This window comes from Numida meleagris, chromosome 1, assembly GCF_002078875.1.
Source record: "Numida meleagris isolate 19003 breed g44 Domestic line chromosome 1, NumMel1.0, whole genome shotgun sequence".
NCBI lineage: Eukaryota > Metazoa > Chordata > Aves > Galliformes > Numididae > Numida > Numida meleagris.
Window position 1 is genome coordinate 174,430,321 of NC_034409.1, and position 18,253 is coordinate 174,448,573.

At 44.3% G+C, this 18,253-nt stretch overlaps 1 protein-coding gene across 3 annotated transcripts in view; it reads right to left on the reverse strand.

Annotated features, from left to right (window-relative positions):
* CDK8 (cyclin dependent kinase 8) overlaps positions 9,246 to 18,253 on the reverse strand; it is a gene marked incomplete at its 5' end in the record, with an annotated part of 65,123 nt that continues 56,115 nt past the window's right edge. Inside the window, 4 exon segments of one of the 3 annotated variants that reach the window (XM_021379032.1) lie at positions 9,246 to 10,535; positions 14,932 to 15,087; positions 15,210 to 15,288; positions 16,657 to 16,754. In XM_021379032.1, the coding sequence (XP_021234707.1) occupies positions 10,410 to 10,535; positions 14,932 to 15,087; positions 15,210 to 15,288; positions 16,657 to 16,754 (459 nt within the window). 3 annotated transcript variants of the gene reach the window in all.

Here is an 18,253-nt window from a genome sequence, read left to right on the forward strand (position 1 = left end):
TCCAGTGCGTCACCACCCTCTGTGTGAAAAACTTCCTCCTAATATCTAACCTAAATCTCCCCTGTCTCAGTTTAAAACCATTCCCCCTTGTCCTATCACTATCCACCCTCACAAACAATCGATCCCCCTCCTGTTTATACGCTCCTTTCAAGTATTGGAAGGCCACAATGAGGTCTCCCCGGAGCCTTCTCTTCTCCAAACTAAACAAGCCCAGTTCCCTCAACCTTTCCTCATAGGAGAGGTGCTCCAGCCCTCTGATCATCTTGGTCGCCCTCCTCTGCACTCGTTCCAAGAGCTCCACGTCCTTCTTGTACTGGGGCCCCCAGGCCTGGACACAGTACTCCAGATGGGGCCTCACAAGAGCCGAGTAGAGGGGGACCACCACCTCCCTCTCCCTGCTGACCACTCCTCTTTTAATGCAGCCTAGAACACAGTTGGCCCTCCGGGCTGACAGCGCACACTGCTGGCTCATGTCCAGCTTCTCGTCCACCAGGACCCCCAAGTCCCCCTCCACAGGGCTGCTTTCAAGTACTTCTTTCCCTAGGTTGTATAAATACCTGGGATTGCCCTGGCCCAAGTGCAGCACCCTGCACTTGGCCTTGTTGAACCTCATTAGGTTCTCGTGGGCCCACTTGTCCAGCCTGTCCAGGTCCCTCTGGATGGCTTCCCTTCCTTCCAATGTATCGACTGCACCGCTCAGCTTGGTGTCATCTGCAAACTTGCTGAGGGTACACTTGGACTTTGGAGAAGTCCAAGTAGATGACATCCATCGCCCTCCTCCCATCCACCGATGCCGTCACTTCATCGTAGAAGGCCACCAAGATTGGTCAGGCAAGATCTGCCCTTGGTGAAGCCATGCTGGATGAAGGAGGACTGCAGTGGAGCTGGGGCTTGGGCTCTCATGTTGAATGAGTGAACTGGGTCCATCTGCCTCCCCGGAACAAGCCTGGGGGCTGCCCTGACCTCAGGCCCTAAGTCTCTGCTGAGGTTCAGCAGCATCTCCCCAGGATGGCCATCATTTCACAACCACAGTCCTGGAGGACTCTGGCTGCGCCCACTGGGGGTCTCCTCTGATGTCCCATGCTCATGTCCACGATGGTGGTGAGGAGAGGAGATGGCAGGGTGACAAAAGAAGACTCCAAACAGAGCACCTCTGTCATGAGGCAAACTCACCTCCACTCCTCCACCTCTGTAGCACAACTCGAGGCCCTACGCATCGCACGGCCCCAGGATGAGCATCCCATGCCCCGCAGCCTAGGCCAGCCCAGCTGATGGCCAGGGACAGCCTCCGCCAGCACCACACTTACAACAGGGATGGGTTTGGCTCCTGAGCATCTCCAGACCAGCAGTTTGCCCTTTCCCCTAGTTATTTCTTCTTCTTGCATCCCTATTAACTTTTCTTACCATGGTTTCACCTTTGGTATTTTCACAGTTGACATCATTTCAGCTTATTTCCTTCCCTGCCTTGTGGTTTGATAATTCTCTTTTTTTTTTTTTTTGTGAGTTTTTTTTTCCTATCGCATCATCCTGTTTGAATTCAAACCCCGAGGGGTTCTGGTGACTGTTTATTTGGTGGATCCTGATTCCACACCTGTAAGCTGTTGATGCTATAAATTCAGTACACTTTCCCAGCTGAGCTTCAGCCTGAGATCTGCAAGGTAAAGGCACAAAGTCCCCCCCTAAGGCTGTGCAGAACCCCTCCTGTAGGTGCTGATCCTCTGCAGACAGCTACAAAACCCAAAACCACGCACCCTTTTGTGCACTTCTGTTCATCCACAGAATTATGGAAACTATCAGCTGCCTTTGACATCATTCCTGCAATCATACAAAAGGGATGGTGCTTTCAGTCTGTTCTTCAGCCTGCTGAAAAATGGGCAAAATATCTGTAGAAACTCTGTCTTCTTTTCCCCAGGCTGAACAGACCCAGCTTACTCAGCCTTTCCTCATACGGGAGATGCTCCAGGTCCTTTCTCACCTTTGTGGCCCTCTGCTGATTCCTTCTAGGAGATCGCTGTCTTTTTTCAACTGGGGAGCCCAGAACTGGACTCAGTAGTCTAAATGTGGCCTCACCAGTGCAGAGTAGAGGAGGAGGATCACATCCCTCAACCTGCTGGCCATGCTCTTTTTAATGCACCCCAGGATACCAGTGGCCACAAGGGCACACTGCTGGCTCATGGCCAACCTATTGTCCACCAGGACCCCCAGGTCCTTCTCTGCAGAGCTCCTCTCCAGCAGGTCATCCTCTAACCTGTACTGATGCATGCAGTTATTCCTCCCCAGGTTCAAGACTCTACACTTGGCTCTTGTTAAACCTCATCAGGTTCCTCCCTGCGCAGCTCTCCAGTCTGTCCAGGTCTTGTTGAATGGCAGCACAGCCTTCTGGTGTGTCAGCCACTCCTCCCAGCTTTGTATCATCAGCAAACTTGCTGAGGATGGACTCTGTCCCTTCATTCAGGTCGCTGATGAAGATGTTGAACAAGACAGGACCCAGCACCGACCCCCAGGGAATACCACTAGTTAGAGGCCTCCAACCAGACTCCGCGCCGCTGATGACAACCCTCCGAGCTCTGCCAGAGCAGAGCTGTTTTGCCTGTGCCCATGTCCCACTCAGGACTCCCTGCACTGCACCGAGCCCCACCAGTGGTGTTTCATTCCCAAGAGGGACATGGACACTGGGACGGGGGCTGCCCATGGGCACGCACACTAGGGAGCTGGTGTTAGTGATGACACACGCTGCGGCCCCAGGAGCAGGCACCCTGTCTTGTCTCCTTGAGACCCTGCTTGGGCAAACTTGGTGTCTGACTTCAGGTGCCCACTCTTGAAAGTGAGCACAGCACCCACTGTCCCTGCTCTGATCAGATTTTCTGTGAGGGATTTCCTCTCTCTTCCCAGCAGACTGGACCTGTGGCAGCAGGTCGCGTGGCACTTTGAATTGCTCCCACACAACTCCTGCACCCATGGGCTGAGCCACACAGAGCTGTGCGGCCTGTGCAACCCAACAGCCTTTCTCCATCCACTGGCTTGCTGTGATCCAGTGTGATGTGCTGCTGCCCACCAGGCATGATGGCCGACAACAGCCCCACCTCTGTGCCCACCAAGCCGAGGTTTTATGAGATAATGGAATCTCTGAGTTGGAAGGAACCCTAAAAGGTCACTTGCCCCAACTCCTCTGCAGTGAACAGGGACACCTACAGCTCCATCAGGTGCTCAGAGCCCTGTCCAGCCGGACCTTGATCGTCTCCAGGGACAGGGCAACTACCACCTCTCTGGGCAACCTGTGCCAGTGCCTCACCACCCTCACTGTAAAATACTTCTTTCTTACATCCAGTCTAAATCTCCCTTCTTTTCATGTGAAACCATTTCCCCTTATCCTATCACAACACACCCTGCTAAAGAGTCCGTCCCCTTCTTTCTTACAGCCGCCCTTTAGATAACAAAAGGCTGCTCTCAGGTCACCTCACAGCCTTCTCTTCTCCAGGCTGAACAGCCCCAGCTCTCAGCCTGTCCTCGCAGGGAGGTGTTCCATCCCTTGGATCATTTTTGTGCCCCTCCTCTGGATGTGCTCCAACAGCTCCATGTCTCTCCTGTACTGAGGACTCCACATCTGGATGCAGTACTCCAGGTGAGGTCTCACAGCACAGTGCAGAGAGGCAGGATCACTCCCTCGCCCTGCTGGCCACGCTGCTTTGGATGCAGCCCAGGATACAGTTGGCTTTCTGAGCTTCAAAGGCACATAGCTGCTCATGTCCAGCTGCCATCCACCAGTACCCCCAGGTCCTTTTTGGCAGGGCTGTGCTCCATCCTTCCAGCCCCCAGCTTCTACTGATAGCAGAGATTGCCATGACCAAGGTGCAAGATGCTGCCCTTGGACTTGTTGAACCTCATGAGACCTGACCCAGCAACTGCTCATCAGCCCCAGACTGTGGACACATTACTGCATCCACCTACCTATGACACTGGACATGCAGGCTGCTCTTCAAATGTCACCAGCTTGCCCAGCTGAGCAATGATGGGGATGTTTCACAACAGCTGGTTTTGTCCAGCATGCAAATATAATGCATGGCTATCCCACATACCTGCAAGGAGGTAGGACACACGGGTAGCTTCTAAAGGGATTTCTAAGTTTCCAGGCTGCAGCATCAACCCCTCTCACCTTTTCCCAATCTTCTGCAGAACACACAGGACAGAGCACCAGGGTGAAGCCCAGACCCTGTGCACAGGACATGAGGAGTGCCTGAGCCACGTGGGAACTGTCTTTGTGGAGATAAGCACGCCTCAGCCCACACAGTGCTGAGGTGACTGCTGCTGGCACCCAGACATAGAAGTTACCTGTGGGGAGGCTTTCCCCAGGGTACGCTGGATGTGTGAGCAATGTGACATATCCTCAGGAGCATGTGGCCAACACACAGCCACACCCCCAGCTGCAGCAGCAAACTTTCAAGAAAGCAGGAGCATGTCCCCACTGCTTGTGGAGGCATGGAATGACACACAATGTGTGCTGCGCTGCCTAAATAACAGGCTCTCCTGCATCAACACCCCTCCTCCATCTCATGTGGCTGTAGGGTGTGCTGTCCCTAAGTAAGGCCTGAAATGCAAAGGCTAATTAGCCAAGGAAAGACACCGACCATGGCAGGCTGGGATGTACTGCTTGGCACCTTGCGATACGGGAGAGTTTGAGCTGAGGTGGAGCCCATCCATGTTCACGTCCTGGGTTCATGTCCTGAGCTGGTGCGCTGCCCCAGGGCAACAGCCTCACTGACACCAGTGCCAAGCTTCACAGCACAGGACCCTCCTAACTGCTCAGGGACAGCTTGCTGAAGCCAGCCAAAATACAGGTTGCTTTAAGTTCCTGTGAAGAACTTACCACAGCAGCCCTGGTGGAAGAAGCAGCTGCATTTGATTCGCTTTCAGGGGATAAGCACCTGCAGTCTGCCTCCACGCTGCTCAAGCAGTTTGTACATCCTGTCATTCAGATGCCTGCCGTGTTCACAAAGTATGTTCTTTATCCATAGCTGTGACTAGAAATTATGCTGAACTAAGTTTATTCACCTTAGTTTCAGGGGATATCAGCTATTAAACTGCCTCACAAGCAGCTTCCTGAAGGTCTGTTACTATTCAACCTCAAGGAAGATGCTGAGATGGTTATGCTACCTGACAAAAGGATGACTCCATTCAGAGGTGTAACTAAAGCAGCATGCGGGGAGCGCCACATTAGTCAGTCCTTCCACAGAAAATACTCTCAACTTATAATAGCAACAACATTTTGTCCAAATGGCAGGCCTGCAACTTCACAGTGGGCTCCAAGAAACAATCTGTGCCTTTCCATTTTGAAAGGCAATAACCAATACAAGCTCCTCCTCCCCAATTATCCCAATTATCCCAGTTGGTGGCAGTCAAACTGCCTAACAGTGCCCATAAAATCACGAGTAGTCACCACACATGAAAGGTCAAGCCTTTCAGCAGAGCCAGGATGAGCCTGGGAAGAGGCAGAAGAAGTGGCTCATTGTTTAGGGAACAATTTCAGAAAGGAATCAATGGACACGGGGGAACAGCACAAGTAATTTCTTCCCATAAAACCTCCACGTGCAACTGACCCCAAGCCCTCGCTCTCATTACCACTTACACTTGGGTCTGAGCAGGCAAGAGACAAACCACAAGATGAAAAAAATAGGAAGAGCTTCCAAGGTCCTTTTTGATACATCTTCAGATGGTTCAGCATGACATGGCACTCGTGCTCCACTCATGCTTTGCTGCTGTCTTCTCACTTCAGTTGGCAATGGAGTTCAGTTTCCATTGCTTTGTATCAAACACCACGCTAAGGGGCAATGAAGTCTCACAGAAACATGTTGCTTAGTGTTTTGGAGAAGGCTCTGTGCAAAGCTACAAGGTCGCTGATGAGACATTTGGGCTGCTCATGACCCTCAGCACAAGAGTATGAAGGCACTTGCTCTTTCTTGTTCTTTCAGAGTATTAAGGTCATGCACTATAGAGAGAAAGGGAAGTGGTGTTTGCACCCACCACTCCTGCGCAGCCTGCTAAGGAGGAACCTGCCACTTCCACATGAATCCTCCCAACCCATAGCAGGCTCGACTCAGCCATGCCCCCCAGAAAGAAGGAAAAAGCAAACTGAAGGAAAGCCCAACCTGAGCACTGCCTGCCACCCAGCAGGGCACTGCCTTGGCAGCTCTGTTGAGTACATGGAGTGTTTTTCAATTCCTATACACAGACACAGGAAAGCAAAGGGCAGAAAGGGTCTCATTTCCTTCCTCTGCTGCTCCTCCCACCTCCATTAACTCTGAAACCTTCTCCAAAAAGGGTCTTTGCAAAAACATCTATTTTCTCTTAGAGAGATGTGTCCTTAGCAGGTACAATAAAGTCTGACTGCCGTAAGTTCTGTTTCACAGAGCGTTGGCTTGCTGCGAGTACCAAGGTGAACCAAAGTGCAGAAGTGTATTTATCCCAATGATCGAGTTAAGCCTGTAGCCCACTTTCAGCATAAGCCTACTCTAGGAAAATAATTTGTTCTTTAATCAGAGCAACAAGAACTGGCTCCCCAGCTCCAGGTGTTTGAAATATGCTCAGATTGGCCAGAGAACTGTTGATGAAAAATGAAAAGCTCTGAACTTCTTGAATCTCACAATAAGTGCTCAGCTGTGCAAGGAGAGCTGCAGCTCGCACGCCAGCTGTCGCTGCCTCGCTGCTCTCACCAGCCTGCAACTTCTCTATTACAGCGATCTCAGTGGTGTTTTCTTCTTCCCTACCTTCCCTTAGCCCTCACATTAAAAGTTCCTCAAAGCAAAACGGGGACAGAAGGAATTTATGCTTTTATTTTTGAATAGTTCAGGAAAACAATTTAGCGCCTTGCCTACAGCCTTCCTTTAGACAGAATTAAGAAATTTATTTGATGCAAAAGATCATTTTATAACTGTCACCAACATGACAAGATTAGCCTTAGCAGCAGTAGAAATATAGAATCATAGAATCATAGAATTAGCTAGGTTGGAAAAGACCTACAAGATCACCTAGTCCAACCATCCACCTACCACCAATAACCCCACTAAACCATGTCTCTCAACGTTTCTAAACGTTTATCTAAACGTTTCTTGAACACCTCCAGGGACGGTGACTCAACCACCTCCCTGGGCAGCCCGTTCCAGCGCCTGACCACTCTTTCAGAAAAGTAGTATTTCCTAGTGTCCAGCCTCAATCTCCCCTGGTGCAACTTGGGGCCATTCCCCCTCGTCCTGTCACTAGTTACAAGAGAGAAGAGGCCGACCCCCAGCTCACTACAACCTCCCTTGAGGTAGTTATAGAGAGCGATGAGGTCTCCCCTGAGCCTCCTCTTCTCCAGACTGAACAATCCCAGCTCCCTCAGCCGCTCCTCATAAGGCCTGTGCTCCAGACCCCTCACCAGCTTCGTCGCCCTCCTCTGAACACGCTCCAAGGCCTCAATGTCTTTTTTGCAGTGGGGGGCCCAAAACTGGACACAGTACTCGAGGTGGGGCCTCACTAGGGCTGAGTACAGAGCGATAATGACTTCCCTACTCCTACTGGCAACACTATTTCTGATACAAGCCAGGATGCCATTGGCCTTCTTGGCCACCTGGGAACACTGCTGGCTCATGCTCAGCCGAGCATTGACTAATACCCCCAGGTCCGTTTTCTCCACACAACTTTCCAGCCACTCTGCCCCAAGCCTGTAGCGTTGCCTGGGGTTGTTGTGGCTGAAGTGCAGGACCCGGCACTTGGCCTTGTTGAACCTCATCCCATTGGCTTCAGCCCAGAGATCCAGCCTGTCCAGATCTCTCTGTAGGGCCACTCTACCCCCAGGCAGACCCTCTCTCAAAGGCAGAGGTAACACCAAGTACTGACAACCTTTTATTTACACCATTCTGGAGAAAGAAATTCACCCTCCAGAAGGACCAGCCAACTCAGTCATCAGAACAAGCCCAATACAAAAACGTGACTGCCCTGCAGGACTGCAGTTTGTTGAAGCAATCCGTGATACGTCCACACAAATGGAGTAGAATGAATGAAATGACCGCAAACAGAAGCACAGACTACTTATAATGACACGTAAGGCATAATTTAGTTTTACTATTATCAGTTGATAACCTGTGTCTGCATCTCAAATAATCTTTTCAACAGGAAAATTAAATTCAAGTGCAAACTAATGGCAAGGGCTCTTTTTGTCAGTTGAGAGCACATCTCTTTAGAAAAATAAATTAAAGTTGGCCTGCTATTTTTAAACAAAGCATGGGAGACATCAAAATATACCGGTATCAAATAAGAGTTGCATTAATATGAATAATACTAATTCTCGTGCATTCATAAGTATAAATAAAATCTAGGCTGATAGAACTTGAATAAAAGTAAAAATTGTATAAACATTACTCGTCACCCCTTCAGTAGCTGGTAAGAGCCACTAAACGTGCAAGTTCAAAGTCTACATAAATATTCAGGAAAGGAGGAAAAAGCTTTCATGGGAAAAGAAACTAGAAGAAAGAAGCTTACAGCTTTCCCAAGTCCATATTTAAGTTTATGCCAGAGACTTGAGAAAGCCAGACTTAGACTCTACTAATCCCACTATGAATCACACACTATTACTGAACGTATCTTCCTCTTTCTCAAGCAGCATAAACTTTGGACTCTGTTTTTTTTCTTTAGTCTTAAATCTCTGAAATACTTAAACCTCTTCTCCATTCCACTACTTTCATCTACACCTCAATTTTACCCTTGGTTTGCATTTCGGGTTGGCTACAGATTTGTTTCTCCTTTGCCCCCACTCCGCCCCCACTTGGTTCCTTTTTTTCTGCCAAACTTCTCTGCCCTTTTCACACAACAAACAGATCATACAACTCGATGTTCACTCTCCATGAAACACTTGTAGACAAAATCCTGCATATACTGCAAAAGATAAAATCATGGTATGGTATTAGGTCACAAGAAAGGGACAGAAACCTTAGAAAAACTACTTAAGCAAGAAGGTCTCTGGATTTTGTAGATGAGTGGTTTGATCTATAAAACACAGCTGGCAGTAGACCCATATTCAGTGTACCTCCAGCTGACCAACCAGATGTACCCAACAGGAGGTAATGCCATTTTACGAAGGCATCTATCTTTTCTGCTATTTAAAAAGCAGAAGAAATGCTGGTTAAATGCTGTTTCTGAAAATAAAACCCAATATAAATTTATGATGGGAGATGGAGGCGCTGTGGATCGAAGGAATACAGGCAAAGATCATGTGCAGATTTATGAAAAATAAATTTATTACATAACACCTTGTTTTAACAATGTTCGATTTTTTTTTATTCAGAATACTTGCGTCATTCATGTAAAATAGTTTGATACAGTACATTGTATGTAAGTTCTTCCTCATAAATTCTAAGGCTCTCCTAACACCTTGATCCTCTGCTGTAAGAATGGCATCCCTAATCAACGTGCGGATGTTTTTTTAAAAAAAAGAAGTAACTGAAGGAAATTTAAAATCCACAACACCAAGCTGGTTCTCAAAAATCATGACGAAATATCTGAACGGATGCCACACCTCTTTAGGAAATATCACTCATGCTTTTTTAATCCCAAAGCATGCTCACAAATCATTAACACCAACAGGAAAAAAATAAAACACTGTCTATGACAATCATTTTCACTTGTTTGCTGAACCAAACATGTTTATATCAATGACAACATACTTATTTTACTATCAAATAGCAGCTTTAATACCAGTCAAGTCATAGATTTAAAAACAAAACCAAAAACTTATGCTGGAAATTAATCTTTGGGACGTTTGTAATTGCTGGAAAAAATGCAAACGTTTTCATGTTCTTAAAAAAACATCATCGTAGCAATTGTGTTGGTCATAAAACACTGACCTACGTGGAAAATGAACCAACCCACAAAAGTCACTAAAAATAAATGTATATCAAAATCATTTCAGTTGGAGTCACGGTTATTTTGCTTTTTTGCCATGTTAACACCTACTGTATGCTTCAAGTACCAGTTCAAAGATGTCGTGTACTATTGGTCAGATAAAGTTGTTACATCGAGAGAATTCACCACATACGACAACAAAAATGCTTGCCCCTAGCACATTTCACAGCTTCAACTGCTACAGACTGTCACTGAACAAAAAGGCATCGGTCAGTCTGAACCATGTCAAGTAAACTATGGAAGTAGCATATCCACAACACAAACTGTGCTAGCACTTTCTTTTCAAGTCTAACCCAAAAACAGGTACAATTTGGGAGCCACTACTCCATTCTGTGAAAGGTGGTGGAACTTGGCGATCAGACGTGTTGAAGGTGTGGTTGTACAGTACATTCTTGTGGCCCAGGCCAGGTTCCAGGCAGGCAGCTGCGCAGTCCTGCAGCATTAGCAACAGTGCACTGACATTATTCGGATGCAGCTCAGTACCGATGTGTCTGATGTGAGTACTGTGGAGGCTGCTGGGAGGTAGTTGAATATCCCATGCTGCTCTGTGGCTGCGATGTGCTTGGTCCGGGGTTGGGGTAGGCAGCATGGGGATTGGAACGCTGGAAAGGGGTGAAAGCAGAGAAAACCCTTCTTAGAATCCTTCTTAGCAGGGGCAGCTTGGTCTACAGGGTTGCTTCTTCAAAAGGTACCAAGGACATGCAGTCCTAAAGCAGCTGCAGTCTCTATACTCTTCTCACTTATTCTGATTACAGCAGGGACAGATGTGAACATCAGGAATAGTAGATAAGAAAGGCAATACTACCACCAGTCAGTCGTTCACCCTGGATTACCTTTTGGGAATCTACACCCATCAGGGCCAAACCCCAGCTCAGCCCTCTAAATAGATACGGCACAGCTGCATGTTACAGAAAGCTACTATCGGCCACATCGGGGGCTTCTCCACTTGCTCCCTTACCCTACCAAGAAAGCATTTTGGGGCTGGAGCTCAGATCTGTGCATCTCACTGCTGATGTGCCAGTCAGAATCACTCAGACCTTCTGATACAAAGGATGTGCTCACCACCCTTCTGCCTGGCCTGGGAGCACGGGCTAGAAAACGATGAGTGTTTAGGCTAAGGGGCCATCTAGCAGCCTTACAAGTCCTTGAAGGAGGGTTAAAGATAGCCAAGCTCCTCTCAGTAGAGGACATATATATAGGGAAAATCGTCACAGGCTGGGGCTTGGGAGGTTCAGGTTGGACATTAGGGAAAAAATATACAGTAGGAGGCCAGCATAACACTAGGACAACTTGTCCGGGGACGTGGTGAAGTCTCTGTGGTTGTCTATGGAATTTTCCAAGACTCAGATACATAAAGCCTCAGCTGGCCTGATTCAGCCTAAGCAACAGTCCTGCTTCAAGCGGAGCATTGGACTAGATGGTCTCCAGAGGCCCCTTTCACCCGGCATTTCTATGACTATTTACCAAGTGGAACATTTATCATCGCAAGAAGATCTGAGCAAGTCAGCAGCTGTCTAATAAAATTCCAGCCTTGAAGTCAGTTATTTACACAACTGGAACTATGAAGGGGAAGGACTGCATGCAGGACTTTCAATGTAAGCATATGATCACTTGTTAGCATTTAACGCACTACACAATCTCATTAAACTACTGTGCTGTTTCAAGTAAACATTAAGGTTTACACACACAAAAATCAAAGGTTTTGGAAACTGCTGTGCAACTCCTGAACTCTTGATACCACAAGACATATGTTAGCAAAAGCAGCTCCTACTAAAGGTCTGGGAAACTTCTCCATAGCGAGTACTCCAGGGCCAAGGTGTAGCTACCGAGATCTGAATACACTAAACTAAGGTTAAACACTGTCCTGAAAAAGTAAAATATTAAAATAGCTTTAACAATTTCATCAGCTGGAACACAACATAACAGCATTGGTTTTCGGCTTTTTTGTTTGTTTGTTTGCTTCTTATCTGCCATTTGGCATTTAGAGCAGAAACTATAATTGGGATGTTGAGATGACAGCATGGAAAAATCAAAAGCCAAACTCTACTTATTAACATATGCTCACTGGATGGAGCTAATTCTCTGGAGGTGCATAGTGTAAAGAAGAAGAAATGGAAAGAGCAGCACTTAGTGACAGCGGGAACACATCAGCACTGCTGAGCTTCACCATTAACACAGTGACAGAACTTCTATGACGTCTGCCTTCGCTCTTTATAGATGGATTCAGTGGAAGTGTTAAAACTCTGGGTATAGATGGATTCAGTGGAAGTGTTAAAACTCTGGGTATAGATGGATTCAGTGGAAGTGTTAAAATTCTGGGTCACCCCTCTTCATAGAGCGAACACAGGACAAGAGAGAAAAAAAAAACCTCAGTAGTCTTTTTGCTCAAGTGTGGCTCTTGTACATAGGAAACTGGAAAATATCACAAGTATTGCCATTTAAAAACTCACAATTTTTGTTCTGCATCTCTCCTTCTATAACTGATTTTCTTTTATAAGAGGGGGCTAATTAAAGAAGTCATGTTTTTCATGGAACCTAGTGCAACAAACAGCTTTTGTTTTAAGACAAGATGTAAATAGCCAGTACTCTTTACATACCATTAAGCACCTTGAGGGTTATTGCTAGCAAAAGTGCAGAGTACTGGAACTGCTCCAGTTCATTTAGTCACATCAGCTTCAGAAGTGTCATGTCTCAAATATAAGGAGAAGGCAAGGATGTCTGTATGCTATGTGTCTACTATTTTTATGCATAGCAGAAAAAAATTAGAAGGTCAACTTGCCCTGCAGAGAGTACTTTGGTTTCTAAGTGGAAACTGTTGTAGTTTGTCCTGCCCAGGAGATGGCAATCCTTCTTCGTGAGGGGAACTTCAACAAATGAAATGAAGAACAAAGAATAGGTGTTTGATTAAAACAGAGGGCTGTATTGTAAGATTTGTTTGCTGTCTCTTTGAGTTGCAGGATCAAAAGTAAGAAATTTGAGGAATGTTTTCAGGGACACCTGAAACCGCCAATGGGCAGCATTTAACTGCTTTTGTTCCAGTGCCAGTAAGTGCACATCTCCTCTCTTCGCTTACCGTATTTTCCAGATAACTTAATCAGAGCAAAACCCATTTCCTTCATGCAAGACTGAAAGGACGGGGTGAGGGGAGGAAGAACAGAGGCTTTCTGTTTTCTTTTTGTTGTAGTTGTCGTTTGTTCATTGATTTTTTTAAAGAACCAAGTGTTTTGCCTCCTGAAGAGAGAGCAAAACTACTAATTAGGAGCAGTCAGGTTACTAAAAAGAGCTCTTGAGAGAGTGAAGCAGCTGTTATCACTACCTCAAGGCAAAAGTATTCTGAAATTAAGTTTGTTGACAAGGGCTGCCCCCATCTACAGTCCTGGGATAGCTATCAGAGAACACAAAACTTTTGATGAACATGAACTGAACACAAAACTACTTCAACTCCTGCCAAGGCAATTTGAGTCTGACTTCTGAAGTAGCAACCTCAGCTCTTGCTCACAAAAATGGAAGCGTGAGTTTGTTCCAAATGCCAAGCTACACCAGCAAAATTAGGTGAAGGATGTTTAAACAGGGCGAGTAAATGGGGCTCCCTGACACAATACATGCAACCTCCATATCAAACTCCCCAGATGTGTGACTCAAGATGATGTGAAGATTAAGAGGGTTACAGCTGCACATGCTGCCTTAAAAATAAATGCACAGAAGTAGTAGAAGGAGCCAGCTAAGAGCACTATGATCAACTTTGCAGCTTGACAAATTGAAAGAGATGCATCTCCAGTAACAGGGTGTTGTGATGCATAATCCAACTAGAAGACAGATCATCTTTATATTCAGAAGCACTCAACTCTGCTGCACTGTAGTTAAGACTGACCACGGTTTCAAACAGCTCTAAAAATCATATAATTCAAGGAGAACAACTTGAAAACTGGTAAATTATTGATGTCCTGAGATGAACTGAACAAAGGCACATTGGGATTTATACAAAGGGTCTCACAATAAAGCTCTGAAAATGACTCTATTTTACATTTCCATGTGTTTTCAAGTTTTGCACGCTACCCAAACTATACCCATGTTCATAATGTGCCCGGGCAGCCTTTTGGGACACTTGATACTCTCATGAACAAATTCTGAAACACAAGATTTCAACACCCACTGGTGTTTATGGAGAAACAGCTTATCAAACTGAAAAGCAAGTTGACAACAACAGTTTTATTAGTGAAAAAAAACAGTGTTCTTAGACTCTTCTTAAGTCTTGTTAAGGAATATAAGGATATCTAAGTGAGTTCCAGATCGTTATTTTTCATAAAAAAGCCTTCCTTGCTCTTCTTTTGTAATCTTTAGCTAGCTTTAACTAAATGTTCTGTCTTTAATTCTTAAAGAGCAATCTTGTTCAACCCTATGAATTCAGATTACATTTCCAGGGAAGACTCAAATATTTTTCCACCCCAAACTCTTTTGATTTCCTAATGTTTGACACTTCTTCGCTTACTTCGCTTACTTCATTGCCACCACCCCACCTGTCGCCTCCTATCTGTAACATGGGGCTTACTCAATCTGAGACGTCACTTGGTTTTCAGTCATGTCAACTCTGCCACCCAAAATTCTGCTTTTCAACCGATTTGCCCAACTAAAATTCTTGTTCAGACTCAGCTTGTTTACTGCAATATCCTTTGCCTCCTAGCATTGCAGGCTTGTCAAAATAAGAAATGTTATTTTTAGGTCATAGGGAGAGAAGCATAACGGGCCCCTGATCCACAATCAGCACTGCCTAATACAAAGGCAATAATCAGTAGCTATAATAATTTCTGATCCTAATTTTCTTAAAATGGGCTGCAAACTTAAGAAGCAACAGCATATTAATTGACAGGCAAACCATCAACTAAATGCAGTTGATCTGATGGATGCAAAAAAATACCATTTACAAGATTACTTTTTTAGCTTGAAGAAATATTGTTGTGAACATGAGAATCAAACGCGCAATATAAGAAAAAAAAATACCTGATAGTCTGAGGTCATAATAAGTCCACCTGAGGTAGTGGTAGGAGGAACAACTCTCACTTTTTTCAGTGGGGGTCCCTGTGTGTGACTGTTGTCTTGGTTCCCTGGATGACCAGTTCCATTAGTATGGTTATTGCCCTGCTGCTGCTGCTGGTTCTTCTCAATTGTTTAAACACAAAGAAAAATTTCAACTCAAAAGCAGTACATGAAAAAACATGAAAACAGGAAATAGTGTGAAAGCCAGTGAAGCGCAATGATACCGTTCTTCCAGTACTTACTTTGTCTCCTTTATCATCTGGTTCTTCTTCTGTTAAAAATTCTCGTTTTGGATAAGGGATTTGACAACCTGCAAAAACACTGCCCCCCAGAAAAGTCTATTTATCACTGTATTAGAACAGAAAAGTTAGACCTGTAAGATCCATACTCCACCCACACTAGTTTCAAGTTGCTCACTGAGAGCCTTGTATCTACAACAAATGGAGTTGTTCTCCCTTTCTTACTTTCATCATACACTAGAAGTAGTAAACCTGTTCACATTAATTTTAAATTTTACGTTGCCTCTGATGAACTTGTCTAAATTCCTAACAGTTTTCAGTGTTTCCGGTAACTGGTGATGAAACTGATGGCTGGAAAGGTATCTGCAGAGGCTCACAGAACTACCTTCACCCAGCCACACCGTAATTCATTGTCTGAGATCTAGTTAAACACTGCCCTGTAAAGTCCACTGCCTATTAATAAAACCACCTGTAACAAAGCTTAAAAATAACTGGAAGTTTCATCTGTCAATTCATATCTCATGGACCACATAATTTGCTACTGCTAGCGCAAGCTAAGATTTATCTGCCCTTAAGCAGTAGAAACCACTTGTAATAATGTTCCTGTGCACCTGTTAGCGTTATTCATTGTGTATTTGCTGTAAAATGCCAACTTAATATAAGAAAGAAGCCAAACACTGACCTAAAAGCAGTTTATGCACAAACAAATCATTCACATGATAACATTAAATAACAGAGACAGGTCAGGTTATAAATAATTTAGTAGATTTTAGTGAAGTAGTGCCATTTTAATTAAGTGCTTTTAAATATACATACCACATTTTACAAATTCTTCCTTAAATAATCGTAGAGAATGATACACAATATGCACTAATCACTTTTCTAAAAATGTGCACATTCACATTCTGTCTTTTTTTTTTTTTTTTTTAGGGGAGAAGAAGTTCATTAAAAATGAAATTATTCATTGTCTCTAAATTCTCTTCCTTTTGTAATCACACTGTTTAAACAAAAAAGAGCATCTACAGAAAATAGGTTTAAGTTGTTAAGAATGACAACACAGAGACACTCTTCACCACTGAATTTACAGCAAAGGCTACAACAGAAAAATGTAAACTCATTAGTGAGTGTCACTTGGCATTCTGGAGCAGAGAAGTGGACCTGCGGGCACTTAGCAGTTGTCTACAAAGATCTGTAGCATGCATAATCAACCTGTCAGTGAATAACAAGATTAGTGCTGCAACTAACACGATCAAAGTTCCATAAAGCAAGAGATTAATAAGAATGCTACTTAATTTCAAAAACCTCAAACAGCATTTTAGTGGTTAGAGCTTTCCTTGGATGTTAGACAGTACGCATTCAGCTCAATAATCACAAACATTTACAGCAGAGAAAGCATGCATTTCTAAAGCATCCCTGGACGTACTGATAGGTTAATAAACTGACCACTTACTCGGATGTGGGAAGAGGATCTTCTAAGAAATAGGGATCCTGCATAGCCTGTTCTGAGGTAATTCTCTTTATTGGATCCATAGTAAGCAATTTCTGAAGCTACATAAAATTAAAGATAAAAAGCTCTGCATCATCAAAACTGTTTACAGAATCTTCACTGCATTATTTCTGAAAGATCAACAGATACAAATGTGTCTGAACCTTGACCATAAATGGCAGGAACCACATTCTTCTCTCTTGTTAAAAAAAATAGCTCCATACAAAGAGCACCCATAACAAACCATCAGTTTTAACGGCCTGTTCACTTCCCGCAAGATGCAACGTGCATAATCGGTTTCTTAATTACACTTAGCAGAAAGTAACATCACATCCATTTAAGTAATACTTAGCAATTGATAAGCAAAAGTGATGCCAAATTAATTATTCCTTATTTAGCACTGCCACATTTGTATGTCTCCATTGTCATCCACAGTATTTGAAAGATGATCTATAAAGTCACTCTTCAGAAAATGTGGTAAAGCAGCCATCAGCACATTCAAAAACTCCACCTGGCCAGATAACATTTATCACCCACTCCTGCATGTATTTATCTTTTCGGGTGAACACAGACTCTCCAACACATCTGTTTTCTACACGTTGTTGCTATGCTAAAATGGCTCTGGTGCCATTTCTCTATCAGTTCAAGACCTAGGCCTTTATCTTTGTAAAACTGATAAATCAGATCAAATGCCAGATACATGAAAAAAAGAAAATTCAGAACATCTGTGCTGGTTAAAGACACTGAAGATGACCATCACCCATAAAGTATGAAGATGCAAAAGACAATGCAAAGTATATTTCAGAAAAATAGCTGAACTCAGTTCAACTAAAAAAACAGCAAAACCTCACCCTCTGAGATGGCACCTCTCCAGCTCTCGTTGGAATGTATCAACAGACGGCTAAGAAGAACACGTGGTATTTGCCCTACGCCTAACTTTTTAAAATGGCGTACAAGATGTTTCAGTGACAGGGAACACATCAAAAATCCTAAGGTAACACACAAAGATGAAATTTTAAAAAAAAAAAACTGCTAACCAAGTATATGGAGAGAATTTCAAACATAGGTACTTAGATGCATGGCCTTTGAAAAATGTTCAGGATACATAACCAGAATCTCATCCATACCAACTTAAAATACCAGTAACAGACATGAAGTCTAAATTCAGCATAACATTAAAGACTGAAAGGTGGTTTGAAAAACAACTCTTGAACTTGTTTTCCTGTTCTACTCTCATTTCACAACCACTTGAACATTTTCAGAAGCTGTCTGGACTTCACACATCTGCCACTGTGGCATCTCAACAGCAATTTTCAATAAAAAACACATTAGAAATGCTCTTTCCATGTGTGTTAAGATCTCTCACTAGTTTAGGAAATGCAGACCATAGAGGTTTTGTATAACTCCAGTACTGAAATAGCAATACTGCATTTTAAAAGTGTCTCTTATTCAAAAGGATGATATAGATATATCTGTTTCTCCCCATCCATCCAGCAGTGATTTTGTGGAATATAGCTGTGCTAGACACACAGTTTTTATGAGCAGAATGAGTGGAACTTCA